We start from the raw sequence: 20,112 nt of genomic DNA on the forward strand, positions 1-20,112 counted from the left end.
GAAGCGGTATAATATAGAATACAAGGGAAAAATTGAATTTGATTAAGATTAGAGATGAGGATGAAGAGTAATATTGGTTTTTTTAAAAAATAGATGAGGAATAAATATGGCAAAAAGGAAATATAGAAATTGTAAATGTAATTGAAATGACTAAACACTGTTTAAATTTGTGAACCGGCCAAATACTCTGTTCAAAGAAAATACATTGTATGTTTGTATGTGTGTTTCTAATTATTGCTATTTATTCAGATTTGTTCTCTTTTATTCTTTAAAGTTTAACAATTCATTCTTTATCTTAATATCTTTATATTTGTTTGGGGTTGGTTTTCTTCCCTTTCATCTTTTTTATTGTACAGCAATCTTTCTCCTCAAACCTACTACCTCTCTCTTTTCTTTCCTTCTTACTTTCTCTTCCCCCCTCTTCTTCTCCTTCCTACTTCCTCTTCCTTTCTCCTTCTCCTCCTGTCTTCCTCCCTGTCTTACCCTCACTCCTACTCTAATTTCCCTTCCCTTCCTTCATCCCTCTCTATTGCTGTATCCTTTTATGCATATGGACTACTCAGAAGGCTGAAAAAGTTATTTTTGACTGGTCCTTGCACTTTTGACCAGTTCTCGAACTTACGACTGTCCTCACATTTTACGTTTTTGCCCTATCTTGTCACCATGGTGAAGAGAAGCAGTTGTGAAATGAGTGACACGGTTGTTAAGAATGCTACAATGGGCATGATGACCAGTCAAAAGTGCGAAGACCGGTCAAAAGTGCGAGGACCTGTCAGAAATCACTTTTTTCAGCCCTCTGAGTAGTCCTTTTGTGCATATGGACTACTCAGAGGGCTGAAAAAGTTATTTTTGACTGGTCCTCGCACTTTTGACCAGTCATCGAATTTACGACTGTCCTCACATTTTACGTTTTTTGCCCTATCTTATCACCATGGTGAAGAGAAGCAGTTGTGAAATGAGTGACATTGTTGTTAGGAATGCTGCACGGGCATAAATGTGAGGATGGTCAAAAGTGCGAGGATCTGTCAGAAATGACTTTTTTCAGCCCTCTGAGTAGTCCCTATACACATAGCCATAGCCACCCGGTCACATGACCAGCTAGCCATGCCCACCCAGTCACATGACCTCCAAGCCACGCCCACAAAATAAGCCACGCCCACAGAACCGATAGTAAAAAATTTTAGAACCCACCCCTGGTTGGGGGTCACCACAACATGAGGAACTGTATTAATGGGTCACGGCATTAGGAAGGTTGAGAACCACTGCTCTAGATCTTACAGGACTATTATTCTAGGAAATTCTAACTTAATAACCATAATCCATACTTAACATCTATTCTGAGATGAGATGCAAAGAATTATAACTGTTATAGAAAATTTTCACTGGCTATATAACAATCTATTTTCTCTCTCTCTTTTTTAAAGGAACAGCGTAGCTGTTTCAGCTGTTTGTGTGTTCAACATGACCGCAATAACTCAGGTCTTTAGTGGGTCATTCAAATACCAAGAAAACTCTCGTTCTGCCTGGCTTCCTTATCCCAACCCTAATCCTAATTTTCAGGTAGTTGAAAATAAACAGGTGTTCTTAATGTATGCATGTCCATCAAATTGCACTTACAGTTTTAGGAAGTTAAAATATTTATAATCACAAGGGTTCAATAGAGAAATAAATAAACAGGGTAAAAATAATAAAGCTTCCAAATACCCTGAGTTTAACATTTAACTGACAGCTTTAAATCCATAGTAATGATGATATGAGTTGCAAGCTGATAACATTGGGAGAGCAATACATTGTCCATTGAGCAGGGGTATTTTCGGTTCCTCCTGGAAGCGAAGACTGTCTGGATTAATCTATCCAGCCTACATAGGGAGTGAATTTCACATTCTGCTACTCCTAAAAACTCATCATTCTGTGTTTCCATTGCCTAGATTCTTTTTGTTCTTAGATATGACCCTAGACATAAACTGAAAACTGAATACAGTATGAGGAAATGAGCTTTCAGTTTTCTTGTCCTAAATGGTTTATGATTTAATAGGAAGAATCAGCACTTTAAATTGGACTACAAACAAACTGAAAACTTGTGCAACTTATGTAGAACAGGTATTAGGATGATGCATAAATTGTGGCACCAATAAGCAATCTGGTTAAGAATTTTACAGCAACTGTAGTTGAAAAACACACTGTGAGGGCAGTTCCTGTGATGTCTGCTATATTAATTTACCAAGGAAGGACTAAGCATGGATCTTAGTTCTTCCTTGGTAAATTGGTGATTCCATGGAAACATGGATCACTGTTGCTAGGTTAGTTTTCTCCAGGAGATAGAACTAGAGCACCAAGTAAAATTGAGCAAAAGAAAAACTTCTCACAATTGCCATCTTGGCTTCCAGAAACAAAGTTGGATCTACACCCCTCCTTTATAGTTTTGTACTCATTTGAAACAGAAAAGCTTGAGGGCTAAAATACAGCAGTTAGCTTAATTATAATTGTGATAACCTAATTCTTGGAGAGGAATTTCCTTGGGAAAAGTAGATGTATAGTGAAGCCCTAACAGAAAAACAGAGCCTATCAGGTATGAAATACCAAGACCACACGTGAAGTTCCAATTAAACTGATTTATTACTGTTCATGCCAAAGTACAGGAATCTACTCAACCAATATCACTGTTGTGGAGCTAGATAAGGGCCAACAAAATTCAAGAGGGGTTACACTTAGTCCATTTGTGGCTACATAGAGACTCTAGGCTGATTTCTTTTTTGATTCTGTCCACAGGCTCTGCCATTCCTTCTCTTACAGAGCCTGAGGCTCCTGTTATAATTATAATTACAACTGTGGCTGAGATGCCATTGTGCTTTTGAGTTCCAAGTCTTGCTGGTCCTATCCAGGGTGGACAGCAAACGGACACAATCTGGAGATTGTGTTCTATGTACTTCTTCTTTGTGATATAGGTATATAAGGATCAAAACATCACTTATCTATTGTTTCTTTTTTGATATATCTTCATTGCAACATATTTGTATGTATGGAAATTTATAGAGTATATATGGATAATCTGCTAATGAGGAAAAGGATTGAAGTATATTATATAGCTGGATGACCAGTCAGTTGTTCACAGCTTATTATAAGAATTAGCCTTTAGATTGTTATAATTTGGGATCTCAAAATGCACTATATGTTTTAAGTTCTTAAAATCTTGAATTAATGTAAACAGTATTATATGTATACATTTTCAGTGTGGCACCATGGATCAAGGCCTGTATTTGAATCTGACAGAGAGGAATCTCCAAGATGCCCAGAAATTTATTTTGATGCATGAAGTGATCCAACCTATCACACCAGTTCCTTACTTCATGGAGGACAATAGCCGCTTTTCCCATGTGGTTGTGGATGTGGTACAAGGAAAAGAAATGCTTTTTCATATAATTTATTTGGCCACAGGTAAATTATGTTTTTATTTCCTCACTTTCTTTATTTCTAACATGCAGAGATTATTCAATAATTCTTTAGCTGAAATTTAACAAAAATATCCTAACAAGCACTTTAAAACACCAGTAGTAAAATAACATAAAACTAACAGCAAGGGGGAAATAGTGGTATATACAATAATAATACACAACTGATATTAAGTTATCTATCCAGCCAGCCATTAATATATCCAAATTAATCTGTGTTTGTTAATGTATATTTGCATGGATTTATCTTTATTAGAGATAACAATAAAGAAAGCAAATGAGATTTGCTTTATTAGAGAAAAAAATGTTTAACTAATATTTTGTTTGCCAATCATTTTTATGAACTGGAAGTTGAACTGAAAGACCTATGGGCTATGTAAAAGTAATGTCTGATCTTTTTCTTCTTAGAAATTTAGAAAAACATATTTGATGTTCAGCTTTGTTTCCAAGGAAATGCAGTATTTAGGGACTTCATAGATTTAAACAATGTAACAATTAAAACAGGTTTTAAAATTCATATAAACTCACATATAAACTTGCTAAATAATCCTTATATTTATGTCTTGATCTGCAGGAATGAAAGGTTTGACTTAAAGACCTGGGTAGTTTTGATGGATGTTGCCTTAGTTAGAAATGTTAATATCTAGTTATAGTACCTGTGTTTAATTAGAACGTGACTTCTGTTGCAAAACATTGGAATGGCTGAGAAGGGGAAAACAAACGTGTGTTTTCACCATTGAGAGTTATTAAAGTTACTGGCATGTTAAACCTATGTGTCAAACTTTTGTACATTAAGTGAATTAGTGGCAGTTACTCCATGCAAGTAAGATGAATTATCTTCATGTATTAATATATTCTTTCTCATTTTTGCTCATCCTCCCATCCTCCCAATCTCTTTTATGGCTTCAGTACCCTTCTGGAACTATATGTAGTATGATACACTTTTTTTAAATCAAGGCTGTTAATAATGAAAGTCAGCAATTCTTTCCTGAATGCCACTGGTTATACACAATTGTCTATTGGGATCCAAGCTGATATGACCATCTGTACTTTAAGAAAAGAAATAAAAAGAGAAGAACATTTCTGTTTCATCTATTCAGTCCCCTGTTAACTTTATTATTGGATTTCCAAACAATCATTGTACTTAAACTGAATTTGATATTTTTGCTAAAAAGCTTGGCAAAAGAAACTGAAGAGCAATAACTTCATGATATGATTTCTAGCATGGGACTGTAGACATTTTAATGTTTAAAAAATAGAGTGATTTATTTATTTCCCAATGTAATTTTTCTTTGAGGAATATGGATCTCCAAACCCACTAATAAAATGATAAAAATGGAGTAAGTTAGAATAGGATGATTGAATTGCTTTATTTATAAAATAATGTTCACCATACAATCATATATTCATGAAGGCAGAAATATGACATTTAATATAAATGTGTGATACAAGAAACAGGATATAATATTTATAATTAGAAAGAGTGTTAATTCATTTCCATATAATGAAACTTTGTGTAGTATTTGAAATGTGTTGTACTTAGAATGAAGCTTTGATTCTATAGGTTTGAGTATACACTGTTAAAAATCTAACAAACCTGAGAAAAATATAAAGCAAAACATGCATATAGTATGATTAATCAATAAAATTTGGTTCATAAATCATCTTGAAAATATGTGAGTTTTGAAGACACTGAAATGTCACTATTTTTTGACTTCCATATTATATTTGAGTTAAAACTGGCAGAAAGTAGTTAAACAACTGAGAAAACAGAGATATCTCAGAGTTATAGCAATGTGCTTGAATGGAAATATTTTCAGAAGCAAATTTGTTATTATATGTATGTCTTTTCACTTGGCTATTATTTATAGATGGCTCAAAGGTTTTTAGTCCTTGTCCATTACTTTTTATTTGTTTAGTATGTTGTTTTAAAAAATCCACATGCTGTTCTGGCTCATCATAAATGAAAATTGAATGGTTGGTACATAGTGTGTCTAGTCTGCAGGAGTTCCTTACATAAATTAATTTACAATGACCTCAACTTTCATATTGCAATTTGTTGAAAGCAGTATATTTATGATGCTGATATAAGATGATGTATACTTACAGTATATGATATTACTAGTTATGTTTCAGGCAGTAGTGTTTTAAAAAATAAAATAAAATATTGATTATTAATAATTAGCTATGTAGTTTGCTGTATCATATCTTTCTTTAAGATTTTAGATAAAATGAGGCATCTGCCAGATTGTGCTTTACTTGTGTGCTTTATTCTGAATGGCCATTTGGAATTCCATGAAGCTGAGAAAAAAAAATCTCTATTGTGAAGGATTAGGTAGATTGGATCTAAATTCATATACAAGTCTGGATGCGTAGATGCAGATGTTTCTAATCTACGTGTGGCCTTCAGGCAGAATTACGAGTGAACGTTGAACTGTCAGAGTTCTGGAAGGATTCATAGCCTGCAGTTATTTATACTTTTTACATCTTATTTCTCAGTTATTTTATCTGTGCTATGTGAAACTACTTAATTAAGTAAATTTTGGAAGATTTCTGGGGAAAAAATCCAAACTACTTGCAACATATAATATGCTATTTCACTAATCTGTAGTTTTACATAAACTATCATTGTAATACCTTTAGAATAGATGGGTAGTATAGCTATGTATTATTGCAAACTAACCAGGTTCTTGTGATACTACTTCTTGTATCTCTATCTTTGTCTCTCTATTTCTTTGTACGCATAAAAAATATGCTTGTCCCAAAGATGCTTCTTACAAAAGGCAACTGGACTTTCTTGGGTTTTTTCCCCTTTGAAAATGTTTTGCTAAACTGAAGAAGCTTCTTGGATAAGAGGTGAAATGTTTTCAAAGGAAAAAAACCAAGAAAGTCCAGTTGCTTTTTGGAAAAAGCACTTTTGGGACAACTATTGCCTGGGTGATTGAGAATTTCCATAGGCAGACTTTTTTAACCAGATTGTGAAAATTCCAGAAATTATAAAAGTTGCGTATGTATGTAAATTAATAGACCCATACCTGCCAGCCTTTTAATCTCTTAACTTGTTTTGGAGTTAAAATTGTTATTATACTTTTCCCTACTGGAATGAAAACATGAACATACATTGATATTCATCATTCTATTCTTTTTTTGTGGTTAAATTTAATACATAGCACAGAAAAAAGAGAAGTAGTTAGCTAAAGTAATTTAAAGCAGGAAATAAGACGATAAAAAGTAATTATATCTTGTTTAAATCAAGCCATTCATTATATATTATTGCCTTTGCAAATCATACTTATTTCCATCATATATATATATGCTGATCCATATATTGTATTTTGTTCTTTAAACTTCTCACCTTGTTCTTTTTCAGGACCTTATCAATCTGATCCAACAATAAATTTCTCTACCCTCTGCTTCCTCTTGTTCTATTCATTCTTCGTTTGCAGTTTGATCCTCATTCAATTTCCCGATAGAATCAAAGCATCTCAGTCTATTGTTTTCCCACTAGACAATGTATTTTTTCCATTGGCCATTTATTTTTATATTCAGCTCATATTCATTCCATCCCTATTCATTCTTGGCCCTGATTTTTCTTGTTTTACCACTCATAACTTCTCCATTTCTACTGCATATAAGTACTTTTTATGTTCCTTCAGCAATACTCAACACTTATATAAGAAAACAGAAGTACTCATTAGAATCAGGGATTTTTGCTTCTCATTACAATCACTCCTAGACCTTATAGAAAGGTCTAAAAAATTCATTCACTTTCTCTATTTTTTGTCATTTACTTTATGTATAATTTGAAATGATTTATTCCTGTTTTTTTATTACATTAATTTTCAGATCCATAATCCTTGTTGCACCATAGAAACAAGGTCTGGAAACTGTTTGGGTTTTCTTTCTCTAAGTATAAGTATTCATGTTCCCAACCATCATTCTATACATCCACCACAAATATTCCATTCATCCATCCAACTAAGGGGTATCATAAATCTTGTTCTTATGTTCTGTTCAAGGATGTACTAGTTGCTAAGCAGTCCATTTATTTTCATGCATGGTTTAGTTTCAATATATAGTTCTCTTACTGCATTTAGTGACCAACTTTCCACACCAAATATAAAACTTTCCATATTTCTCCTTATAATCTGCTTTTCCTCCTATTCATATATTTTGCTTTTTCCTCATTAAAGGAAAAAAAATCTGAAAAAAAATCTGATCAATGCCTTTGACTGGCATAAAGCCACACTGGGCTTCCCAAATTTTGCTCATTGTCCCTTGTTTCTATCAGAATTTGGAGATATGCCGAGTAATACTTAACAAATTCAATATTTTTGGGTTTAGTTTTTCTACCTGTCCCACTTGCACTCTTCCAAGTACAGTCTTCATACAGACTCAAACAGTTTATATAACTGCTTTCTTTAAAGAATCAATACCATATTTCAACTTTTCCCCAGTTACAAAATCTATACCTACAGCCTTATCATTTGAAAACACAAAACATTTATTATTTGTTTTTTGTGGAACATTAACATTTATAGCATTCATTTCAATTTCAGGTTTCAATATATCACTATCATTCCCATGCAGATCTCTAAAAAAAAACTTTTTACAACACTTGTTCACTAATATTTCATCTGAAACCATTAATCATTTTTATTCTTAATTCCATTCATTCTCCTGGAGGCTGTTAATTCTTTTCATTGTCTTTAAAAGCAATTTTTATTTTCATTAAAATCTCTGCATTTTCTCTGTCTCTTTTAATATTAACTTTTCCACGCTGACTTTGGTGGCATTATTTGAAGCAAATCTTTCCTCTTGAGACAAAATATTAAGTATCTTTTATTGGGGCTTTTTTTGGGGCAGTCATCATTTTTTTGCATCCATTTTTTTCCTCATGCACAGGCTATTCCACAGAGTAATTCCATCAGGCATCCTTTGTTTTGATTCCTATTAATGTAACTTTAAACATTTCAATTGTTTAAAATTTATACGAAGCAGTTTCCACATTATCTTTCTTTATGTCCATTTTCCATTCCGTCTGCTATGAGATTAATACTTTTCTAGTAATCATATAGGATTCTACTTTATCTTTCTGAAGGTCTACTTTCAGTCTCATTTCTGTCACCTTTTTTCATTTTCTTTTACCTCCATTTTTTCCTAAGATATACTTTTGATACTATTAAATAATGGCATGTCCTTGACTCAGAAGCTCTTATCACTCTTGTATTTGTTATCAATTGTCTTAATCTTTTAGCATTTAATCTTTTAGCATTTAGTAATTCTCTTAATCTTTTAGACCTCTCACATCCTGGACATAAATTGTTTCAACTTCTACCCTCAAAACGATACACAAGGACAGTTTTTCCCCTGAATGTCATCACTCTGCTAAACAACTAATTCCCACAACACTGTCAAATTATTTACTAAGACTATATTACTATTATTATTCTCATCCTTCTTATTACCTATCTCCTCCCACTTATGACTATAACCTTGTTGTTTGTATTGTTATGATTTATATTGTTTTATTTGTTTCCCAGTATGTTTTGATTGCTTATTTAGTAACCTATGACTATCACTAAGTGTTGTATCTTATGATTCTTGATGAATGTATTTTTTTCTTTTATGTACACTGAGAGCATATGCACCAAAGACAAATTTTGTGTGTCCAATCACACTTGGCCAATAAAGAATAAAGAATTCTATTCTAAAAAAATAATAATAAACAAATCAGTCATACTTTTAGACTTATTCCTTTACATGTGTACCTAAAAGTGAACTTCATATTTAAGTCATATATTTGAAACAAATAACAAACAAACAAATCGACCTTTTCTAAGAAGATATCAATTCACCAAACAATAATTTTCATTTGTTGGAATATTTCCATCACTTTGCCTGTATTCTTTTACTTTATTCCGACTTGTCTATTCATGATGTGTAACAGAGTAATCTTTTCCTCAGAATCCTAGTTTTTCAGAACGCTGCACAATTTTCACCAAATTCATCTGTGGTAGTTCCTGCATTGGTTTCTGACAGGCCTCCAGGTATAACTCAAAATACTAGCTTATTTTGATACACTTGGTTTAACTCCCTGGTATCTCTAATACGATCTCCTTCCAGTAGGCCCATTGATTCTGTAAGCTTATACCAAAAAGTTATGCTAATGTCCCTTCTATTAAAAAGATGGACAGCAGCATTTCTCCAGTGAATCCCTTCCCTCTAGAACAGGGGTTTCAAACTCAATATCATTGAGTGCCGCATCAGGGTTCTGTTTGACTTTAGGATGTGTGGCCAGGGTGGCCATGGCCAGCTCAACATCACTCGTGTCATAGGCACCTGTGCTGGCCTGGGTGGGGCTGAGGGGATCCATTGTCTCCAGTGGAGGAAGGTGAGACCAGGGAGAGCACCAAACTCTTGTCCTTCAGAGGAGATTCGCTGTCCCTCTCAGGCCATGCGGAGGACCCCTGGATGGTGGTGCAAGCTGTCCAGAGCCCTAGGCAGCAGAGGGCAAGCTCCCAGCCTGGCCCTCGAGTTCCCAGGGCACCAGGACCCCATAGCCCAGCTCCGCTTCCCTGAGAGGGTGCCCGGTTGCACTTACCTCCTCCTCAAGGCTGCTGCTGCTCTCGCTCTCCTTGGCCAGGTTGCTGATGATGTGTGCGGGAGGGTAAAGTGTGTGGGTCAGAGGGAGGCCTACTCCCTCTCCACGCAAGAAGACCTGGCTTTGTAACCAAAGAATCCTCAGCGATAGGATAGAAGAGCACCAGGAGAGGTCAGGAGGATTAGACAAAAGGTGGCAAAAGGGCAGCTGTTCTGCCCCTGTTCTGGATCCCAAGGAGTGTGCCACATACCAAGCTCCAAAAACTCCGTTTATTAAAAACAGACCCCTTTCAAAATGCAGGCTTTCAGTGCAAATGTCCTTATCAGCCTGCTATAAAGTACAAAGAATAAACAAAGTCCGACAAAGGTTGGCAACCAGCCCAGAAACCAAGATGTGATAAGAAACTCACTCTCCAAAATGCTCTGCATAATAATTAAATGTTGTTTCCAGCAACAATTGCTAACTGCGTGTGACTTAAATAGGCTAAGGGAGTGGCCAATTAGCCCCAAGCCTTACTCTCGAGGAGACCTCTTCCTCCTGAGTAGCCACTCTTGCCTTTTGGCAGCCCTGCATGCTCGAGCATTGAGGAGAGGCTCCTCCACTTCACTCTCTGCACTTGAAGGAGCCTCTGGAGGTTCTGAAGGCCCTGGCTGAGTCTCTGCCTCTGGCACCACATCCTCTTCAGCCTCCTCGCTATCCAACGCGAGTGTCGGCTGCACAGGCTGTTGGCGCGACACCACACTAGCCTCCTCGTCGTCGGGATCAGCCACAAGCTGCGCAGGCTGCTGGCAGGCCACAACAGCAGCAGGGCTGTTGGTAGCCAAATGCTAAACATGCTAAACCAACGAACCTTCCTTCCTTCCTTCCTTCCTTCCTTCCTTCCTTCCTTCCTTCCTTCCTTCCTTCCTTCCTTCCTTGTCTTCTTTTCTCTTTCCTCTTCATTCTCCTTTCTTCTTCCTTCCCCTCTTTCCTTTTTCCTTACTTGCTCTCTTCCCATCTTTCCTTCTTTCTTTTTTTTTTTTTCAATATAAACTTTATTGTTTAAAAGAAAGAACATTTAAAAAAAAAACACGTACAAGTTTCTCACAATTGAGAGACAAATTTACATATACAGTACATAAATGTCACCTATTAACTAATTTCCATTATTCTATATAAATATATATATTATATGTACATATATATAAACATACAATAAAGTATTCCATATTCTATACCTCTGACAGTGCTGTTTTTTGTTATATTGATTTCTTCTAAATTTCATCTCTAGCCATTTCCTTTCCTCTGGTTTATCCATTGGTACCATCTATTCCATGTTTCATAATATTTAGAGTCTTCCTTATCCTGTAACTCTAAGGTTAGTCTATCCATCTCTGCGCATGTATATATTTTTTGTATTAATTCCTGATCTGTTGGCAATCGATCGCTTTTCCAGAATTGTGCTAATACTAATCTTGCCGCTGTGATTATATGAAGTATTAGGTATTTTATGTCATTTCGGATGTTCTTTTTGATCATGCCCAATAGGAAAATCTCAGGTTCTAATTCAATTTCACAATCTGTAATTTCTCTTATCCACATCCTTACCTTGTTCCAGTATTTCTTAATGACGGGGCAAAGCCACCAAGCATGGTAGAAGGTTCCCTGTGTTTTTCTGCATTTCCAACAGGTCGGATCTACATTTGGGTACATTTTCGCAAGTCTTGCGGGGGCCAGGTGCCATCGATACCACATCTTATAATGATTTTCTTTGTAGGCCACCGATTTTGTCATGCTGTAATTAGTTTCCCAAACTCTTTCCCAGTCTTCTAGCTGTAGGCTGTGCCTGATGTTTCTCGCCCATGCTATCATCTGCCCTTTCACTAATTCTTCTGCCAAATCATATTCGAGTAAATATTTGTAGATTTTTGAAATTAATTTCCCTTCTTTAGATTCTAATAATTTATCCAACCTGTTTTGTTTCAAATCTATTCCCCCCTCCTCCTGATCCTTCCTATATCTTATCTTTATTTGTGAATAGGGCCACCAGTCTATTGCTATTCCTTGTTCTTTTAATTCTTCCCTAGTTTTTAATTTGCCCTGTGTATCTAATATTTCTCTATATCGTAATATTTTTTGTTCTGATAGTGTATTTGGATGGGTAATTGCTTCTATTGTTGACAACCAACCGGGGATTTTCATATAATGCTTACTTTGAATTTGTTGCCATGTACTAATTAAAGATTTCCTAATGGTATGATTGTTGAAATGTTTATATGATTTGTTTCCAGAGTTCCAAATAAAGGCATGCCATCCCTTCATTAGGTCATGTCCTTCGAGCTTTAACAATCTTTGATTCTCCAAAGTTATCCATTCCTTGATCCAAAGTAAACTGGCAGCCCTGTAATATTTTTGCCACGCTGGAAAACCGAAACCACCCCTAATTTTATCGTCTTGTAGTATGTTTAATTTTATTCTCGATTTTTTCCCCTCCCATACGAATTTTGAGGTTATTTTATCCAAATTATCAAAAAATTTCTTATCCAATTTTATTGGGATCGTTTGGAATAAATAAAGGAGTCTTGGAAGTATGTTAGATTTTACTACTGCTATCCTCCCCAGAAGGGACAACTTTAGTTTCCCCCATTTATCTAAATCTTCTTTAATTTTCTGGACCAAGGGTTCGTAATTATCTTGTTTTATTGTTACAGTTCTAGCTGTCAAATGGATCCCCAAGTATTTCACCTTCTTAGTTGCCTGTAATTGTGAAACCTTTACTAATTGCTCTACTTGCTTTGCTGTCATGTTTTTTGTTATCATATTTGTTTTTTCTTTATTGATTTTTAGTCCTGCTACTCTTCCAAATTTTTCAATTTCTTTTATTAACTTGGGGGTCGTTTCTATTGGGTCTTCTGCAAAAAAGACAAGGTCGTCCGCAAAGGCTTGGACCTTGTACTCCTCTTTCTTAATCTTTAGCCCTTGTATCTCTTTGTTTGCCCTAATTCTAATTAATAGATTTTCTAACGTTAAAATAAAAAGCAAGGGGGATAGCGGACATCCTTGCCTTACTCCTTTATTTATTCCAAAAAATCCCGTTGGATCCCCGTTTACTAATATACATGCTTTCTGATCCTGGTATATTGATGATATCATTTTTATAAATTTGTCGCCGAAATTCATACTTTTAATTTGATGTTTCATGAATTGCCAGTTTACTTGGTCAAACGCTTTTTGTGCATCCAGAAAGATCAGGGCTATCTGTCTCTCTGAATGCACTTCATAATACTCTAAGACATCCATTACCATCCTTAAATTATTTTTTATTTGTCTTGTGGGCAGAAAACCGTTTTGGTCTTGATGTATTTTGTTTTGTAATATTTTTTTCATTCTATTGGCAATTATATTCATTAGAATCTTATAATCTGTGTTCAACAAAGAAATTGGCCTGTAATTTTTTATCAATGTGGCATCTGCCCCTTCTTTTGGTATTAGGGAGATATACGCTTCTTTCCATGTGTTTGGTAGTTTTGCCTCCGACAGGGCTTCATTATATACTTCTAATAATATTCCGTTTAATAATTCTCCGAATGTTTTGTAAAATTCTATTGGTAAGCCATCAGTCCCCGGTGTTTTATTATTTTTCTGTCTCTTCAATGCTTCTTTTAATTCACCCATCGTGATCTCCCTGTTTAGTAATTCTTTTTCCTCCTCTGTTAATATTTGTACCCCCTCTCCTTTTAAGTACTGTTCAATTTCCTCTGTTGTTGCTGTGTCCTTCCCATACAGCCTCTGATAGTATTGAAGTATTATTTCCTTCTTTTTCTCTATGCTTTGTTGGATCTTCCCCTCATCATCTTGTAGTTTCTGGATTATTCTTTTTTCCCTTTCCTTCCTTAACCTATACGCCAACCACCTCCCTGGTTTGTTTGCGTGCTCAAAGTGATTCTGCCTTATATATTTCAAATTTAGTGCGTATTTCCCTTGTTCTAATATATTGAGCTTATGTTTTGCCGCTATCCACTTCATCCTTATTTCTTCATCACCTGGATTCCCTTGCAATTTATATTCCCAATTTTGAATTTCCTCCCGTATTTTATTATATTCTTTTTCTCTCTCCTTTCTCCTTTTTGCATTGTACGCTATTGTAAGGCCCCTTACATACGCCTTAGTGGTGTCCCATAAATTTTGTAGGGAGGTGTATTGTTTTGTGTTTTCCTTATAGAACAATTCTAGTTCCTTTTCTATATATTTCTTATATTCTTTCTCTTTCATTACCTGTAAATTCATTGTCCATCTATTTTTCTTTCTTTGGTGCCCCCTCCAAATCATCATTAATGGGTTATGATCTGCCCAATCGTTTGATAAGATTTCTACAGTATCTATCTCTCTCATTAACATACCAGATACCCATGCCATGTCTAACCTGGACCAGGACTTATGTGGATTCGAGTAGTATGTGAAATTCTTGATTTCGGGGTTATAAAACCTCCAGCTATCTATCATATTTAACTCTTCCACCATTTCTGTAAAAGTTCTAGGTAATATATTTTTCCTACTTTTATTTTGCTGGTCAGATTTATAATCTTTTTTAACATCCGAAATGGCATTAAAATCTCCAATTAAACATACATTTTCCATTTTTTGCTCTATGATTTTCTCATGTACTTTTTTGTAAAATTCTAATTGTTTGCTATTTGGTGCATATATCGCTACCAACAATATATTTTTGAAGTCAAGTTTTAACTCTACCATCACAATTCTACCTTCAGTGTCTGTATATCTTATATTACTATCTATCCCTTCCTTAATATATACCACTACTCCTCTTTTTTTTTCTTCTGCCAGTGATGCATATGTTATTCCTAATTTCTTATATTGTATGTAATTTATATCTTGTTTTCTTATGTGTACCTCCTGGAGACATACTATATCGGACTTTTGTTTCAGAATCTTTTTGAAAATTTGGTGTCGTTTAGATGGTGAGTTGAGGCCATTTACGTTTACTGATAGAATTTTTAGAGTTCTTTCCATGTCTTACTGACTTTCCTGTTGTTTCTTCTTTGCTTCTTCTAATTCCTTTTTTTTTGCCTCTTGTTTGTACTCCTCCTTCCTCCTGAGTCTCTCCTTCCTCCTCTTTCCCTCCCTGTGGTGAGGTTCTTTCACGTTCCTGACTCTGATTTCCTTTAATGCTTCTTCCTCTCTCCTCTCTGCTGCCATTTGTTATCTCACTGGCCATCATTTGATCGTATAGTTCTTTTGCCTTACTCTGCGAATCCACCTTTATTTTCCTTCCCTGCCACGTTACCAACATTCCCTCAGGTATCGTCCATTTAAAAGGTATATATCTCCTGTTTAGCAACGTGGCCAGGAACCAGTAGTCTTTTCACAAGTCTCTTATTCTCTTAGGAATTTGTTTCAGAGTTACTATTTCTTTATTCTTGTAAAGCATAGGTTCATCCTTTGTTATTTTATAAACAATATCTCTCACCTTTCTTCTCACAAATCTTATGTGTACCTCCCGTGGAAGTTTGTGTTGTCGGGCGTAGTTTGTGGGTACGCGGTACACTTCATCTAATTCATTTATTATTTCTTCCCTTTCTCTTTGGAGAGCCTCAGCTATCATCTCCGCCATTATCATTGTCAAATCTTCTTCTCTTTCTTCGGCTACATTTTGAAAACGCAGAAAAAATGCCGCCTTTTCCATCTCCAGCTGGGCTACTGTGTTCTCAAGCTCTTTATTTAATCCCGTCATTTTTATGTCCAACGCTTCCAACTTTTCTTCTGTCAATTCAGTTTTTTGTTCTATTTCTTTTATTTTTTGATCATTTCTTTGAATAATTTCTTGGATCAAGTCCATTTTTTCATCAATTTTTTGGATGTCATTTTTAACTTCCTTCTTTACCTCATCCATATCTTTCCTAGATTGTTCATGATTTCTAGTCATGCACTCTTGCATTTTGACCATTGTTTCTTGTATTGAGATTAAAGTGGCTTGCATTGTTGGCAAACTGGATGTGCTGGATTGTTTCTCTGGTGCAAACATTCCCTCTAGAGTTTTCTGTGATACTGGTGAGGCCGATGGTCCAGCTAAAATTGATGTCGTTTTTTTCGCAGTCTTCAACGTTGTCGTGGTGGTGCTCGTCATCTCTTTCAGAATTCTATATTGTTCCACCAGTATTTTATCAACTTTCTCCCAAATCACCATCCAACTTTTATGTAATTTCTTTCTTTCCCTTTCCTTTTCACTTATAGAGAATTCAATTCAATGGTCCCTCATTACTTTATCTATTTTCTTTAAGTAAGATTGCTTTAACTAATTAATTGTCTCTTATAAAATTCTTCTTAAAAAATACAGTAAAAATATATAATATAGGTATTACAATATGTTAATATAGGTTAGTCTAAATAGCTAATTATAGATATAAATAGATATAAATAGATATAAATATAAATATATGAAAGTAGATAATCATAGGCTTTGCAAAGCAATTAATTCAATTAATTCCCACTATTTCCTTCTATAACACTATAAAAGAATTTAAATAGATATAAATATAAATATATAAAAGTAAATAATCACAGGCTTTACAAAACAATTAATTCAATTGGTTCCCACTATTTCCTTCTATAGCAGTACAATTATTATGAATCCTAATTTATTATATACTATCTATTGCATGTACTATTATATACTATATACTAATTTATTTATTAATAAACCCAAATACCACTATGATTCTTAATTCCGATAAATATCAATAACAAAGCAGTTATCTATATGTTGTTGTTGTTTGTTGTTGTTGTTTTTTTAAAAAAGAGGAGAGGATTATATAAGAGTAATATATTTCAATGACTTTCTATGACTTTTATAAGTCTTTTTCGTCGTAATTCAACAAAAGAAAGGTCTTTCCTGTTCCAATATGGCGATCTCCAATCTGCACAGTCACAGTCCACAATTTATTCTTTGCCAAAATACCTCTCTCCTTCCGTTAGAGCAGCCAAAAAAAAAGGAGGATATAATAAATGTTCGTTCTCTCTAAGTCTTTAAATCTCTGTACTTCAAATCCACCTTTCCTCACCTTCGTCTTCACTGTTTAAAGTCTTCTCCGCTTGTCTCTGTCTCGTCCTCTTCCTTTCTGCTCACCTCCTCAGTTGCCACCCCCTTGTGCTCTGAGATCTTCTTCTCCGTGCTGCCCCTCCGGAACAATTTTTTCCTCCTCGGGTTTGCGCCAAAGTATTTCAAAATACTCCAAAGTGACAATCCTCGCTTGCTCACCCTTGTCCGTTTTGCACTGTGCTCACTCCTCCGCTTCCCCCGCTGGTCTTAATCGGCTTGTCGGGCCTCCGGGCCAGCTGCGCTCGCAAGCTAGCTTCTTCCCGAGCCTGGATTGAGGGATCTTCTTGGTACGGCGGGAGATCGCACCTCTCCTCACCGATCTCTCCAAGATCGGTCTTCGCCGAATAAGGCACCAAAAGCTCGGAAAACCGGCAACAGAGAGAGAGCGCTTCTCTCCTGTGCCGCCACAGCCCTACGTCACCGCCGGAAGTCTTTCTTTCCTTCTTTCTTTTTGTCTTTCCTCTTCCCCTTTCTCCTTTCCTGTCCCCTCTTGGATGCTCAAATGCAAAAGGGGGAAAACAAAACAAAACAAATTTGTTTTGTTTTACTTTTAGTTTGTTTTGTTAGCCCTCTGCCGGTGAAAATGGAACTTAGGGTTTGAGTTTTAGTTTATTTAGATTTATATACTGCCCTACTCCCGAAGGACTCAGGGCGGTGAACAGCCAAAGATAAAATAGATACAAAATGAAATACAGGGCTCTCTTATATTCTGTGCACACTTACAAATGATATGCTGAATTATTCCCTTGGTACAATACATCTACCACTTGCTAGTTTTACTAATAGGCAGTGGTGGGATTCATCCAGTTCGTACCAGTTCAGGAGAACCGTTTGTTAACTTTCTGAGTACTTTGCCGAACCGGTTGTTAGAAGAAATCTCTTTTTCTCACTTTACAGGGCTAATCCTGTCAGAACTAATCCTGCCTCTGTATTGTTTCTAGCCTAATCCTTATCTTTATTGCCCTGTTTAAGTATTATACAATATAAAATTTAAAAAACAATTTAAAAACATATTAAATAAATTTGGCCCATACTAATTAAAACACCCCTGTTTTTAAAAACAAATTAAAATTAAAATTAAACAATTAAAAAGAGTTAGGCCAGCCCCACTTGTTGGAATAAAAAAGTCTTGAGGGCATGGCGGAAAGTGTGTAAATCCGGGATCCTCCGTATCTCCAGGGGGAGCTCGTTCCAAAGGGCAGGTGCCCCCACAGAGAAGGCTCTCCCCCTGGGGGCCGCCAATCGACACTGTTTGGCCGATGGCACCCTGAGGAGCCCCTCTGTGGGAGCATACTGGCCAGTGAGAGGCTACTGGTGGCAGAAGGCGGTCTCATAAGTATGCGCTGTATGCGCCCTCCTGGGCCCTGTTTTTGGTCGCAATGGTCTCTTGTAGCCCTCTGCCAGTGAAAATGGATCTTGGGGGGCCCACGCACACCCCGTTCCATTTTCTCTGGCAGAGGCACTATGGGCCAGTCCTTCGCTATTTCCAGGGTGGCCCCATGGACCAGATCTAAGTACCTCGCAGGCTGCATCCAGCCCACAGCCCCTGAGTTTGACACCCCTGCTCTAAAATATTGGAGGTGGGGGAAAAGGGAGAGAGGGGAGAAGGGAGAGGGAGGGAGGGAAAGAGAGAGAGAGGAGGAAAGGAGGAAGGGGAGAGAGAGGGGAGGGGATAGGAGATATGATGCTTTATTTTAGAATACCTGTCAAAACAGTATTGTTTAACAGAACATCTGGGATCTAATTACTACCATTAATAGAAGGCATTGGAAAAAAGGGGTGGGATGTTGTGTTATTATATTTTTATAATATGTTATATTATATATTATTATAAAAATATAATAGCAAAATATCCCACCTGATCAAGGTGGTGAACGTACCTAGTACTCCATTCTATTTTCCCACAACAACCACCCTTGTGAGAATTAAAAGCTGTTTGTGATGTGGCTAAGCATGGAAAAATTGGTTCTGTTGTTTCAGGAAAAAAAAATCCCCACATAACGTATCTAAATCTTTGGGGAAATTAAAGTAATTCTTCAGATCCTGACCTACCATAGCTACCAAGGTATATGTATAATTAAATTTTAAACCAGTTGTGCAAAAGAGCAGTGTGACTGAATTGGGAATCAATAGCCGGTTTCCTCCCATGGCTTATCATTGCAAACATTTTTTTAAAGGGAAAGACAGGAAAACTAATGCTTTTAAGAGAACAATTATACAATGTCTGGTTTGGGATTTTCCCTATCAATGGTCGCATAGCACGCACAAAGATGGTGTGATTGTGTGAAGGTAACTTAGTTTTAATTCTGGGTCAGGAGGCTTGTCCTCTTTTAAATCATATATATTCTGATCATAGAATTAAACGCTAAGCTTCCCTTTTTTATTCTCTTTTTCCTTTGCAGTCCTTTTTAACAAGCACAAGCATCCATTTTGCACAATACTTGGATATACAAACATAAGCAACAGAAAAATACAAATTAAAGGCCTTCAGAGAAGTGTGAAAAATAATGATAGCTACAATATCGGGTATAGTGTAAGTCTTTGTACAGAAATAGCAAATAGTTACCAAAATAATTGGTTCTTAAAATGTATACCCGATTATTTAATGGTATTCTCAAAATGGAATTAAAATCATACATTTTCAGTCATACACAGGAAATGCATGACGTATGTGTCAGAGGTCTGCACAGTTTTGAGGCTTCTGTGAATTTTTATTTTCATTTAAAAATAATTTCTAATGTGGTATTTAGCTTTTTTTACAGCAACTGCTTGCTGAATTGACATTTTCATTGAACTATCAAATATCTTTCCTGGTCAATCGCCACCATTACAGATCCCATCAACATCAGTTTATACTTGTTAACCTTGAACATTTGCTATTTTAATGCTCATTCCCCCAGTTTAGAAAAAAAAAACCAAGTTGCTTCTGATTGATTGACTGATTGCTATTAATTTCCTTTTTG

The 20,112-nt window shown here is 35.8% G+C and overlaps 1 protein-coding gene across 3 annotated transcripts in view; it reads left to right on the top strand.

Annotated features, from left to right (window-relative positions):
* The window catches only part of SEMA5A (semaphorin 5A), a 228,959-nt gene that overhangs the window by 143,607 nt on the left and 65,240 nt on the right, over nucleotides 1-20,112 (top strand). For all 3 annotated transcript variants that reach the window (XM_060691100.2, XM_087890210.1, XM_087890209.1), the window contains 2 exons: nucleotides 1,425-1,560; nucleotides 3,231-3,435. In XM_060691100.2, coding sequence (XP_060547083.1) covers nucleotides 1,425-1,560; nucleotides 3,231-3,435 — 341 coding nt within the window. The remainder of the gene's footprint in view (nucleotides 1-1,424; nucleotides 1,561-3,230; nucleotides 3,436-20,112) is intronic.

This window comes from Pantherophis guttatus, chromosome 3 (assembly GCF_059756535.1).
Source record: "Pantherophis guttatus breed Tessera chromosome 3, ASM5975653v1, whole genome shotgun sequence".
In the NCBI taxonomy this organism is placed as follows: domain Eukaryota; kingdom Metazoa; phylum Chordata; class Lepidosauria; order Squamata; family Colubridae; genus Pantherophis; species Pantherophis guttatus.